This window comes from Candoia aspera, chromosome 5 (assembly GCF_035149785.1).
Source record: "Candoia aspera isolate rCanAsp1 chromosome 5, rCanAsp1.hap2, whole genome shotgun sequence".
Lineage (NCBI taxonomy): Eukaryota > Metazoa > Chordata > Lepidosauria > Squamata > Boidae > Candoia > Candoia aspera.
The window spans coordinates 59,021,735-59,036,515 of NC_086157.1; the positions used below are offsets into that span (position 1 = coordinate 59,021,735).

At 39.2% G+C, this 14,781-nt stretch overlaps 1 protein-coding gene across 1 annotated transcript in view; it reads left to right on the forward strand.

Moving 5' to 3' along the window:
* The first annotated feature begins 1,841 nt into the window (after window positions 1–1,841).
* Window positions 1,842–14,781, forward strand: part of RIPK4 (receptor interacting serine/threonine kinase 4) — a 30,166-nt gene continuing 17,226 nt past the window's right edge. The window contains exon 1 of the mRNA XM_063305331.1: window positions 1,842–2,132. Coding sequence (XP_063161401.1) covers window positions 1,951–2,132 — 182 coding nt within the window. The 5' untranslated portion in view covers window positions 1,842–1,950. The remainder of the gene's footprint in view (window positions 2,133–14,781) is intronic.

Consider the following 14,781-nt stretch of genomic DNA (forward strand, 5'->3'; position numbering starts at 1 on the left):
AATGGTTAAATAAAACAGAAGTCAGAAATAAATTTCAGGATGATCTTGATGGAAAAATGGAATAAAGATAACAGGATGAAATTTAACAGAAATAGATGAAAATTCTTCACTGACAAAACAGAAATGCAATTCATGAATATAGGATGGAGATAAAGATATGTGCAATGTTCTGTGCATTAAAAGTTCCATGCATAGATATAAGTGATTTTAAGTGCTCTCAAACTGAAATATGCATGTTTCTGATGTTTTAATTTGAAAATGAAACAAAATGGGGCTGTTTATTCTGGATACAGACCAAAATGTATTGGTCATGGTACCACTGAGTAAAAACCAAGTTTAGGTGGTTTTCTTCGTGACAGCATGTATGGACATCAGTAGTGGCAGAATCAGCTAAGGAGAAGGAAGGAAAAGACAGACCGCAGAAGAGGAGGGAAAGGGGGGCTGTTGGGATATGTCACACCGGGACATCTGCAGGGGTAGCTTCTGAGGGGAGGGAGGGGAAGGATTGAGTTGGGAAAAGCATGGGAAGAATAGGGTGGTGAGATAAGACATGCTTGGACATGAGTGACAGCTGAGGGGTGGGAGGTAAGGCAATGGGAAGATGAAGGGCTGGCTGCCAATGCCCAAGCCACACAGAGGAAGAGGCGGCAGCACACAAGGCCGCAACTGGGGCATGTGCCCCGGGTGCCGTGCTGGGGGGGTGCCAAAATTAGCCTTGTCCTTCTCACCCTATACAAGGGGATCCCTCCAGATTTTGCTTCAGCTAAAATATTGAACAAGCAAACCATTCTGAATTTTGCTTCTACCGAACCACTGTGGATCCAGACCTGTGCAGCAGAACTTCCAGGGTGTGACAGCTTGTTCCAAGTTCAAAACAAAATATATTTTCTGTTTCATGCATTCTCTTACATAAAGGATACATCTTGGTAAAAGTATGTGGAATTGCACCTAATCACAAACTCTAATGTGGCTGCAAAAAAGGAAAATGCAATTTTAGGCTGCATCAATAGAAGTATGGCTTTCAAATCACAGAAATTAAAACAGTTCCACTTTACTCTGTGCTAGTCAGAAACTACCTTAAATAGTTTGTCCAATTTGGGTACCACATTTTAAGATTCAGAGAAGCTGGGACAGATACAGAGAAGGACAGTGGAGATGACCAGGAAAAAGAAATTAAGTCCTATGAAGAGAGATCAAAGTAATTGGGCATGTTTAACTTGAGAAGGCAGAGTATGATATGATAGCCCTCTTATATTCCTGAAGTGATCTACAGATACATACACAGAATGCTCATAAGTACGTGAAATATTGGATTTAAAAGTCAGACCCTGACTGAATGTTAAGAGGAAAAGTCCTAACATTAAGATCACTTGGAGGATGGGACCAATTACTAGAAAATTCACTTTATGTTCAAGGGGAGATTAGACAGCCCATCAAACAGAAGCTGGGCTGAAATTCAAATGTTGAATTTCTTCCCATTTTTCATCAATACCCGTCAAAATACACAGATCTCCTTGAATAATGCTGTAGTAAAAAAAGCTGTTGTTTTTACACTGGAAACCAATATTTAATTGAAAGAGATTCTTCGTTCATTCAGTTCACATCAGCTTTTTTTCTTCAGATAAAAAGCCATTTTCTCTAAAAGACGTTATGAAGTAATCCTACACTGCCACCCCCGCATTTCAATGGAAAAGCTGCCTTTTATTCCAGCAGGCGATTGAGCAACAGCTGTCTTGTTACAACAGCCACCTTATCTCCTGGGTCTCCTCAGATTATGCTGCCGACGGAGCGGCGAGCAGTGAAACCCGGAAGTGATGTCAGAGCTGGGTGCGTGAATACACCTTGAGTCACCTGGAGAAAAGAGACAGTGGCGAGAAGTGAGGCGGGCAGTGGGTTCGGTGCCTGAGGAGAGAGTCACGCCGCCACGCTGGGGAGTACTTCGAGGGCCCCATGGAAACGGAGGGTCGCTCCTCGTGGGCCATGGGGCTGCTGAAAACCTTTGAGTCCAGCGAGTTCGTGAACTGGGAGAAGATTGGCTCCGGGGGCTTCGGGCAGGTTTACAAAGCCCGCCACGTCCACTGGAAAACATGGCTCGCGATCAAGTGTTCGCCCAGCCTGCATGTGGATGAGAAGTAAGTGCTCGCTTCCCCGTCCGAAGGAGAAGAGCCGAGTTGGTCGGCGCGCCGCTGGCACGCCAGCGCTCCCAAGCCTGCGCTGCAGTGGGCATGGGCCGAGTCCCCCAAAGACAAACTTGCCGGTGGCAATGGCCTGAGAACACTGCAAGCGAACTGAGACTGTAGGCGGCTAGGATACGGTTGATAAGATTTGATGACAGGGGGAGGGAGGGCTTAGAAACACTGCCCAGTGCAGTGTTTTAATAGAACAGCGACCAGTGAAGAGAAAAACGGGTCACTTCACTCTGGAGAAATTCCATAGGTGTTGAAGGGCTAGTCCATTGCAAGGTGCTTGTCGGTCTGCCGTCGAGTTTAATGCGTAACCCTGCAGGTCTGCAAGGGTTCCGAGAGTTAAACCGCTTCAGAAGCAGAGACGTTCGCAGTGGCATGACAGCAGCAGTTCGGGGCTAGTTAGTGGGAAATTAATTCCTATAGCTCTCATACTTCTTTCTTTCTTGTTTAATCTTTACTTGCATATTTCGGAATATATGTTACGAAACCTGCTTGTAATTAGCGGCCTTAATGCACGGATTTTCTCTGCTAATCTGAGGGCTTGTTACAAATTAGCTGTAGAGGATTCCTGACCAGTTGAAATCCCGATTTCTTGCGCTGTTAGGAAGCTTCTCTGAGCATCTGGACTGGCGAAAGAGCGCTTCGCCCGCTTGTTGGGTGCGCGTTCGCGTGTGCGCTGCAAGGGTTAATTTCGGCTCGCTAAGCCGCCCGCAAGAAAGGAACGGAACGCGAGGAGCGCAGGAAGACTCTTGCATTTCGGCTGGATTTAAAGTTCCGTCATTCCCCTTCACGTTCTTTAACAGTTTAGTTGTATCAAAGCACTCAAGGTAGCTTCCCACGGTCCCTCCTTGTGCAGCTCCCACATTACCCGAGGCGGTTCTTGTGCCTCTAGATCTGCTCCCAGAGCGCTTAACGATCATTTTCATTATACGGTGCCGTTTTACATCGGATTACAAAGGAGGCGTTCACGCACTGAGGCGAATTTGCCTCCAAATTTGCGCTAATGGCTCCTTTGTGATGCGCTGGATAAAAAGAGAGGCTGTACAAGCCGAGCGAGTTCAGAACTGCCTGGGACGCTGGAAGCGATCGGCGAGTCGATGCCTGCCCTCTTCTTGCCCTGCTCTTCCTTCGTGGGGCGCTGGGGGAGTGTTTCAGAGTTACCTGGAAAGGACTAGTTATTCCGCAAAAGGGAGAGGTGGTGGTGTGCAAAGAGGAAAAGGGAGAGGCCTGCGTGGTTTTCTGATATAAAGCTGGGTGGGCGGCGGGACTGCGTTCACTGGCTTTACTAAAAGCTGCCTGAGAGTAGGGTGGCTAACCCTGAATTATGTTCTTGCGGTTTGCTTGTGTTCGTCTTAATTTATTTGAACCCAGCTAGTGTGATTTGAAAGCCATGGTTCATACCTTAGTACAGTATGTGAACCCAGTCAATTATTATTAATAAACTGTAGTTGAATAATCTATGGATTAGTGCAGAGTTTCTCAACCTTAGCAAGTTTAAGAAACACTGGTATAGTGTGATGTGTGAACCCAGCCTGTGCCATCTTGGGCTGTCAGACTATCTTGGATTATATCACTTTTCTCAATAACTGCAAAATTTCTGCTCTGCCATTTGGAGGTTGCCAACTGGTATTCATATAAGTATTTTAACAGATTGACAAAGAAGCATTGAGTGTTTTTATCCTTCACAAGGTGCCACTTTGTTCTCTAGATTGCACAGGGTGGTAGATCATTTGCTTTGGCTAAAGGATCACAGAGTGGGTGCTATAAAAATGTGTCCTCAGCCAGGGGACCTTGGAGAGAGAAACATGCAATGTTAGACATTAATGTGAATGTCAAAATAGCTATTAATGTTAAACACCTAAAAAGAAGCCCCATCATGATTTGCTTGTTTTATCTTGTTGGCTTGATGTGATAGGTGAAATTACCCATTATGATTTAACAGAGTATGAGAACTAGCTATTGTACAGTAGTTGTAGTTTTCTGAATTATTTTTTTAAAGCAATCAATTACATGGTTTTCTTTTTGAGCCCATTCAATGTATTTTTATCAACAAACCATAATTAAAAATCATGTCTTAATAAATGTAAATACAGTCAGATATCCTGGTGTTCCAAGTCAGTTTGGGAATAAAACCTGTCACAATTACAATATATAAGAAATATGCATGGAATAAAACTCCTTTTCTCATAAAGCGGAAACCAGAGTTGGGTCATCCAGTGAAGTATTGTGGGAAGATTCAGGACAGATAAGAGAAAGTCATTTGGCTGTGTAGCTATAGATCCACTCCCCCAAAATGTAATGATGACATCAGCTTGGATATCCTTGTCTTAAAAGAAAAAGTATATTTAAAACTATCAGAGGCTTCTAGGCAAGATAGCTATGTAGAATAACAGATTTGGGACATCAAAAGCTATAGCCTGCTCACTGCAAGAATTCCCTAAAGCCTTGTTTCTCAAACTTGGCAACTTTAAGATCTGTGGACTTCAGCCAATTTCCCAGCCAACTCTGCACCCAGCCAGCAATTCCCTAGCATGGCTGGGAAATTCTGGGAGTTGAAGTCCACACATCTTAAAGTTGCCAAGTTTGAGAAACCCTGCCCTAAATCATCCGCAGTAAATATCTCTATAATCTCTGCTTGATCCACATGCTGTAGGAAGCAGTTGCTGGGGAACATAAGCATTCTGCTTATGGGCTTTCCCTTGGCATCTGGTTGCCCACTGTGGGAACAAAATGCTTAACTAGATAGTCACTTGGTTTGATCCAATTTAGTTTTTATGTTCTATTGTGGCTTTTGTTCTGAGGATCTATATGTACATTGCTTTATAATTTAAGGTTCTCCCACCTGGGCCAGCTCATTCTCTCAGGCCACTTTGTGGCCATCAAAAAGTTTAAACTGATCACTATCTTAATACCTATTTTCTGTGTCCAAGTCTACTGAACAAAGGGCTGATAATTTATATAAGATATTCTTGTATGAGATGTAAATGTGGTATATGTATCACCATGCCTTCCATGAACTCTAAAAATACACTCCAGATTCTCTGCAGCCTATAGATGTTGAATAATATATGTATAGATTGTTATAGGGATACTGATCTTATATGTATATTTCTTAAGTATTTTAGTTTTCAGACTTTTGGGACTTAATGTCCCATTTATCCAAAACGCCTCTTGTAGAATCAATTTGTCTGCAAGGTATATGTTTTAAAATAACTGCTACTTGCTTATCTATGTGAAAATAGCAGTTTATAAACACTGGAGTTAAATTCAGTAATCCGGATGTCATCAGATCTAGTTATAAAGTGACCTGGTAGAATTTGGTTAATGCTTGCTTCAGGAGGACCTTTATTCAACTTTCTGCCTATTTTAGGCCATCTATTTGCTGGTTCTTATAGCTGAGCTACATAATCCAAATTGTGTGTCATGCTACGCATACTGGGCTAAAATATAATCTGATTCTGGCTAAGATAGCTTCAAGAGTTAAACTGTATATTACATTCAAAAGAGTAATGTCCCATCCTGATCAAGAAAGAAATTATTTGATTCCCAAATGCAAGAATTATTCATTTTATATGTAGAAATCATTTCCTAAAAGATTAAATGGCTCTATACATATCTGGAGCTTTATAACAAGATTGATAATGGCAGACAGGTTACCCAGTATGCACTTGTCTCCTGTTCCCTGCTGTTCCCTGCAGTATGCAACTCTGAGGAATGTTAAGTATATTCTAAAACAGCTTTTATCCAATCCAGCAACTTGCAGAATGTTTGGAATTACAACTATAATAATTGGTCACATATATTACTCTTGGTGGTATGATGTTCCATCCCTTTTATAAAGGAGGTGTGTAGGAAAACAATTGGTTGCTACTGTTTTGGTAGAGGTTCAAAAGCTAGAAAATATTTGGAAAACACTCAAAGAGAAGGAAGTTCCCCCAATTAAGTATAATATTGTTGATCATTTATTATCAATCTTATTCATGAGGATTTTCATCTTGTGTACCGCCCAATCTTTTTGAATGAGGCAGTCAAAAATGTTGTTAAATAAATAAATACAAAGTAAAAGCCTTCAACACACTGAATGAGGCAAGGGGAAACATTTTCTTTAAATGAATAGTGTGCAAGCTCTCTTTCAACATTTATTTCTCCTGTCAGATTTTTTTCCTTAGTGTTTCTGTATTATGGCATGAAAACAGGTACCTAGATCTGTACTCTGCTCTCTTTCAAGGCAAACATCTTCTGCCTATTCTTGTATATGTTCAGATGGTAAAGATAGCTTACGGGATGGCATGAAAGTCAGCTCACCACATGAAGGTACTTAGAGTGTGTTTTCCACATACAGTGTTGTCAACACAGATCTGTGTATTTAAGTACTGAGTAAAAAGAATTTGGGGCTAAGTAGCCCTTTGGAATGTGATCATTTTGGTGGTAGCGTTTTTACTACTCAGAGGTACAATGGGTATTTTTGTTTCTAAAACTGTCTTCCTGCAGAGATTAAGCTACGTTTGGATCAGAATGGAACAGTATGATTCAGTAATGAATAAATCAGTAAATGAAGGATTGGAAGAGTCTTCCCTCCCCTCTTTCCAAAATGAGTCAAGGTTTGCTACAATTGAATAAATACCCCTAGAAATATAGGCTTTGAGAAGCCCTAAATGAATACATTTTAAAAATCATAATGATGCCATGTTTGAAGACTCAAAGGGAGGCTGTGCTTTGATCAGAGCTTCAGTGACATGCTTCATCAATGTGGTTCTACAAAGCCGCACTTTGCTTCTGAGCACTGCATCAGAGCTGCCACACCACATCAAAGTGGCTTTCTGTTGATCTTCAGTGGTCTTTTGCCCTTGCCCAGGCACAGAAAACTTTTCCAGTGAAATACTGTAGATGGGCAAAGTTAAGTAACCCATCTTAATGCTCTTGACTAGAGGCACTGAGGCAGGGCATCCCACTTTTACACATCAATCCCCATCCCAGAGAGGATTGTTCCAGCAACTGAAGTTGAGCCAACTCTGCAAAACAGTGCCATTTTATACAGCCTACCACAAAATGTCTGGGCCTCAGCCATGATGAATAGAAATATCTACCTCATTTATAAATGATGACTAAATATTGTTGTTAAACCTGTTGCTTGCAACTAATGACCTTTGTAATATCTAATACAGAAAAAAATAAGGGCAACTCCAATCGTATTGCCCATTGCCTACAAAACACTGAGTGGTGTTGATTATGAGCCTTAACCATTTCAGACAGCTTGCTGGTAAGAATCACTTCTTGCTTGATTAAATAGCATATCTTTCTGGCTGGGATCCATTCCCAACACACAATCAATTATATGTTGGTTTGTGCTATTAACCAAACAGTGCCTGTTGAAGCTCTAGAGGTCAACATACGTAGCACAGAAGCAGGAAATGACCTTGTTTTGAAATGCAAACGAAAAGTAACATATAAGCAAAATCTTCTTAGACCTATTATAACATTAAAAAAACAATCTGTGTTGGTCAGGGAGAATAGTAGGGCTGCAAGACTTGATATACTGGAGAAATATTTATTACATAGACCTTGTGTCATGTTATCAGACTGCTAGAATTGAGGCAGGATATCATAACTGCATTAATTTTTATGGCTAATGTACCAATCCAGGAGAGTCTTCAACTACTTTTTTTAACGAAAAAAAGACAAACCCACATATACACATTGGTTATATATGCAATATTGCAAATTCCACATAATGTGAATTGATTTTCCATGGATGGTGTTTTCATTCAAGTGTCTACTATTCCTTTCTCTGTGAGGGCCTATATTTGTTTCTCTCTGCTCAGATCACTGTTGAAAAATGGAGAGACATAAAACATGGGTAAAATATAACTCTTCTAAGAGTTCCTGTGTGTTGACAATTTGATGCAACTGGAGTGCACATCTACATGGTAGAAAGTTTTTTTTTTTCTGATCAGTAAATGTTGGAGTAAAACACCAACCTTTCCCTACTTCCTGACCTCAAGATTCAAGTCCCATCATTCCTAGCTAGCCATATGACTGATAATGAATGACATAAGAAAATACTTGATTATGACCAAAATTTTCTCTTTGTGTGTTCTTTGAAATCTGGGAAGCTCAACACAACTCAAAGCATGTTTCTTCCATTTTTCATTGAAATTGCTGAAGATAATTTGATAGTTTGCAATTTATCTGGAGGGACAGAAATAGCAGGATAGGGTGGAATCACATTACTGTAATTAGCATTTTTAAGAGTTCTTAATATTGGTCCCTCAGACTATTTTAGATTTGTCCCTGGCATCTGTGGGCTGTTCTTTGGCTTAGTGTTTTAGGCTGAGTTGTATGAGGGAAATCTTGGGTCACAATAATTGTATTGCTCTCAAAGATGTCTGCTTAATTCCAAAATACTTGGTTTAGGTTGTATAATATGTGAGTTGGAACTTCAGGTACCAACTCTGGGAACAAGGCTGCTCTTTGGGCTACTTTACTTACTGGATAAACATACTATACATTTGCCAGAAGTGAGTAATAAAGCAAAGCTCCTTGGGAGGTAATTACCATGGCTATCTTCCCACCCAGTTGTATACTCCCAGACTTTTTATTACCTAGTGCAATTGTGGTGAGCAGTGAGAATATAAAATACTATATAAGGAAAAAGCATTATAGTTTTCAGCAAGGAAAGAAAAGATGGTGTTTAATTCCTAATGAACTGTTTTCTTTCACTCCAGTTTTATTCTCCTGAGCTGCTCAAGGATATCTTGTTGAATTCATCCAATCTCCCTTAGTATTGCATATGTTGAAAAAGGTGAAAGGTCCCCTGGGCAAGCTCCGAGTCATGTCTGACCCTTTGAGGGGACACTGCTTTCGCAATGTTTTCTTGGCAGACTAGAGTGGGGTGGTTTGCCATTGCCTTCCCCAGTCATCACCTTCCCCAGCAAGCTGGGTCCTCATTTCACCGACCTCGGAAGGATGGAAGGCTGAATTGACCTGAGCCGGCTACCTGAGAGTCCAGCTTCCTCTGGGATCGAACTTGGGTCATGGGGAGAGCTTTGGTTGCAATACTGCTGCCTACCACTGTGCACCACACGAGGCGCTTTTTGCATATGTTAGGAACTTTTATTTATCCAGATCAGTTTTGTGGTATCACTTACGCGTATGTGTCCCCTGCCCCGAATCTTTACCATTCAGGTTGTATCCCCCTCCCCCAAACAAAGCAAAAGTGTTTCATTTTATTCTTGGCCTTTCATTTCATCTTTCTCTGATCTTTCCTTGTCTTTATGCCATGATACAGTATGTGTACTTCTTGGTGTAAGGTGTTACTAATTTTATGTTTCTTAAAGTACCATGCATCTTGCTTCCCAGCAGGAATGTTTTAAATGTCATAAAAGCACTGCAGGTAGCAACATCTGCTGACATTGGTTGCACTTGAGAAGCTAAGCAGGGTCAGTTCAGATTAGTGCTGGTTGGGAGACAGGCATTCCTCAGGGAGGGGTCAAGATGATGTATACAACTGCACAATCCAAGGCCTAGCCTTTTTAAAATGTGAGTCCAGTGCACTAAAAAGGGATAAGGGTTTCAGTTGCATCCACCATATTAACTACTCCCCCCCTGCCCCCCCCCCCCCATATGCCTCTGGAGACAGCCAGAAAATCCAGGAAGTTGTAGATTAGATTATGAAGTTGAAAAAAAGTTTCAGAAGAAGCAATGGCAAACCACTTCCATTTTGTTCTCACAAAAACAAAATGAATGTGGCCATGGGGTCAACAGCAGTTGAGCCTGACTCAGAGGAAAGTTACCTTTTAATGAGGATAAACTAAGTTGCAGCTGAGCTAGCAGTCAGTGAAACCTTCATAGTTTAGGTTACGATAGTATAGTTATCTTCTTTTAACAGAAATATTTGGGTGTCTGCTGTTCTGTTAAGAGTTTAACTGTTATAACTGAATCAACAATAGAATATTATAGAAGGGTGACTTTGGCTACTGAGAAGGATAACTTAATATAATACTTCACATATGATGACATTTTGTATCCTGTAACGTGCTGTAAACTTTGAGCATGTGTTCTCTATCTTAATTGAATCTTTTTTGCATTTTTAGAGTGATAAAAATGTAGTGACTGAATATGTTATGTTTGAAATGGCTTTTAATTTAATTTTTCCCTAGCTGTAAATAAAGAGAGTGGCTTCTTTCAGGTAACAACAAATAAGCCCTTACAGAGTCTCTATCTCAGGGATGACTATGACTTCTATGGCTACAAAAGACTGATCTTGCTAATTGTATTTCTCTCAATATAATATTGTTTAGTAAATATGAGTGGCATGAATATTGATTTGGAAGACTCTTCCTTCTTGCACATTTGGGCCCAAAAAATAGATTGGTGTGACTTTTGAGAAGTACCTTCACCTGGCGGCATCACACCTTTGTTTACTGTGTGGCTTTATTAAATAAGTCAGTCTTCATTTTTCCAGAGCAATTTCACCAGGTAGCTTAGAGGATGCTATATATGGTCTTATTTTTTCTCCCTTTTCCTTTGATCTCTTTGCTTTGAGTCATAATCAAGAAAAGTGCAAACCACAAACTCAGCCGGTTTTTGCAGGTTTTCCTTAAATGCCTAGGTCTTTAAGCAGTCTGACATAATTTAGTGAAGATTACTTTGATTTTGTGTGGTGCACATAAAGATGTCACTTTCTTCCTACTGTGGTAATGTGGTCTAAAACATAAATGAGTGAGACTGTTTAACAAAAAAGAATGTAACTATTTCTCCAAGCCATTTATCATGAGTTGGAGAAACTGTCATATACGTTTGCAAGTCTGTTTAACAGTCACTTTGGGTCTCATGCTGTTTACTTCAATTATCGGAGCGAAGTTTATTCATGTTCAGTTATTTTTATTCAAATAATTCAACCTTCTTCTTTCTCAGAAAGAAGTGTTGCATCACACATTATGAATTTAAATCAGAACTTTTAATATTGCCATCCTGGATGCTATTTTATATTTATATTTTTACTTAATATGTCTTCTTTTTATTTTATTTTAATCTCGTTTTAGCTTTACAGTAAACCGGCCAGAGTCCCTCTTTTGAGGGAGATGGGCGGTGACAAAATTTGATAAATAAACAAATAAAGTTGCGAAATCCCTTGCGAAGTCAAGCAATATATATTCATGGCTTATTGGCCAATCCCTAGCTTTTCTCTCCTTTTTTAACTGCTTTTGCCATGCACCTCTCTGCACTGGTGATTTTCATTGGGCAGGACATAAAAATAAATAAAATAAACTAGGGAACCACAAGCAAACCATGAACCCCTCTTTGCATATTGTTTGAAACCACAGCTGCAGTCAGAAGCTAGCAGGAAAACATTATTTCAGCCATGGATTACTACCCTCAAAGAAATCAGTGTATTTTTCGTCCCTTTCACCCACTGCATAAGTCAGAAACCAAACATATTATGGTTTTTATCAGTTGATGAATACAGTAATTGTATGTGGGCATGAGTAACCCTAACTCCAAATATTTGGAAAATATTTTACAATACTTCAGCTTTAATTTGAATAATCCATGAAATGAAAATAACTACAGGGCCAGTATTTATTAGAGAGTCTTAGTTTTTAATAGTAGAGGAAGAATGCAAGGAATAATTAGATGATTCCTAACTGATAGGAGTGGACTATGATCTAAAAAAAGATAATTTCTTCTCTATAAGGTGGCTTGCATAAACAACTTTTTTTTTAGATTTTTTAAATTCCGCCTTTATTATTTTTATAAATAACTCAAGGTGGGGAACATATCTGATACTCCTTCCTCCTCCTGTTTTCTCCACAACAACCACCCTGTGAGGTGAGTGGGGCTGACAGAGAGTTTCTTTTAGACAGTTTGATTTGTCTTTATTGAAATCTAACTTTCAAATCATTAGTCATGAGATTGAACTTGTTCTGACAAAGTAATGCATGAGTTAGCTTTTTCTGAATCACAGCTGTGGTAATGTCTATATTTCCTAAGATATATCTGTTTAGATATTTGAACTTCTACAGCTGAAAGCAAAAAGGTGGTGGCATTTAAATGTGACATGTGAATTTGCAAAGAGAAGCCAGGTGTAAGACTTATAGAGCAGTGGGACCTGTTCAGAAATAGCTCTTTAATCCAAACATTATGACTTTCCCATGTCAAACTCTGAAGAAACTGGCTCTGGCAGTTGGCAACACTAGCCACCTGGTACCTGCGGTGATCATAGTGACCAGGGAACTATGAAACCCAAAATATGTATAAAGCCTTCTCCATAAGCCATGATTTGTTTTAGCCATGGTTTGTTGAACAAACCTACAACAAACTAGAGTCTTTCAAGTGAGGAAAGTAATTGTAGTTTATTCAGCCAATCCTGGCTTTTACCATCTTTTCTGCCAGTACCCAGAAAAAAAACTGGGGAAAATTCAAAAACAAACCAAAAATAAACCAGGGTTTATATAAAATAAATAACAGCTTCAGGCAAAGCTGTGTTTAAAATAATGAACAACAACCTATATTTTTGAATTGTGGTTTGTAGCAAAGAAAAAAAAATGCATTTCCTTTTTTTAAGGATGGATTTGCATATCACTCTAAACCAAAATTGATCATATTATAATTCAGTGTTATATGTGAATCAGACCTGTCTGCTTACAAATTAGAGCCAGTCACATATAACCAACTTTGCAACATGACATTCCAGCAAGTAGACAGTGAATGCTCTTGAAATACAAGATTGCAACACAGTAATCTCCCTGAAAAGAAATTGAACTGGCCTGTGATGGCTTACTACCTTCAGCGTTACCTACATTTTGGTGTTCATGAGAGACATACAGGATGTTAAGAACTGTTATAGAAAGCCTATGGTCATATCACTGAACTACAAAATTGTACTAGAAATCAGTCCCTTTGTGAAATCTGATAGTGGCATGAGAACAATCGTGTGCTGGTGGTTATTGTGATGTACTACTGTACAGTTTAAATTAGAGATAATATATCTCTAATTTATTTTGTAGCTGAAGGGCAAAAAGTGGACAGCATGAGGCTCTTTTATGTGTAGTCCACTGTGTTTGAATTTGTGGGTGAGATTTGAACTGTTTGATTGTAAGATCAGATTATTAGTGATATGAGAGGAGTTAATGTACAATTGCTCCATCATAAATGCTCAGACTTGTCAATACTAGTCCTACATAGCCCTTAATTACTTCCTGCAATCTGTACTGTGTTAATTTCTGTACAGTATGTACATCTTCTGGGCTTGACCAAAGTCATACTGTACTGTATGACATTGATAGAGGATTCTGTATTATGTGTCATAGATCTCTTATTTTAATAGCCCCACAATGGGAAATCAGTGCAAACTGAACTTTCTAAATCAGAAAACAAACTTTCTTTTACTTTCCTTCTCCACAAGGAGCCATCATGTCTACATTTATAACTTTGACTTTATTACCTTTTTAAAGAGCACAGAAAGTGGTTATATACAGAATCTGAGATTTTTGTAGTGTTTTGCTGCTTATTTTTGTGGTGTTTTCACCAATTGGACAAGTAAGATCACTTGGATTTAGTAGCATTTTAAAATTGTACACAAGAATTTGTGTTTATTAGTAGAGTATAGAAGGGACATTAAAAGCACAGAGCAGAAACCATTTTGTTGAAAATTGAGAGCTGTCCATTCGTACCAAATAGACAAACGTTAGATAGTAGTGTGTGTTTTTACAACTTAAAATGGGCTTTTGTGTTAAAAAGATGAAGTATTCATGGATAAATTGGCGTCTTTCAATGAAAATCATTTAAATAGATATTTACTGAAGTTCAGGCTCTGTCATTTAATACCTGTTTTAAAATAGCTTGTTCAGAAATTAAATATATATATTGAATATTTTACTGATTGCAGCTGGATCATTATCCATCTCCTCCCCTCCACTATAATAAAGTGTTTAACTGACTTCTTTCATGAAGTAAATGCTAGATTTTTAAAGTAGCACTCCTTGCCTAGCCAGTTTTCATAACTGTAATCTGCAAAGTACAATACTTTGGGCATTCTTAGAAGATAAGTGCACATAAATACAAGGAGGCAAAAGCCCCTTAAATGGAGAAAAGGGAAAAATCAAACTTATAAATGAAAGGAATGGTTCCTGTTTTTTTTCTGATTATTACTTTTGTGTACATATTGTTGAATACCACATCTGCTGCAGTAAAGGTGGTTTGTTTTCTCCATTTATATCCCACTCAGAATGTACTCTGGGTGGGTAACAAGATCAAACCTACAATATAAAAATCAAAGAAAACAGTTAACACATAACAAGGTGCCAAGAAAAACTAAGGGCCAAAAGCAGGCATGAACAAGAAGCTTTCAACATGTTTGTGAAATACAAGCAAGGTAGGGCTATCCATACTTACAAGAGAAGCATACTCCAAAAAGTGGGGCCACCTCTGAGAAGATTTGTTGCCTGGTCCATGAACCACTCAAGGAGGGAGACCTTTAACAGACGCTTTCTAGAAGTCCAGACCAGGCAGGCACATTATATCCTGACAAGGCATTGCCTGATGTATCCTAGTGCTGTGCCTGATAGGGCTTTAAAGGTAATAACCAGGGCTC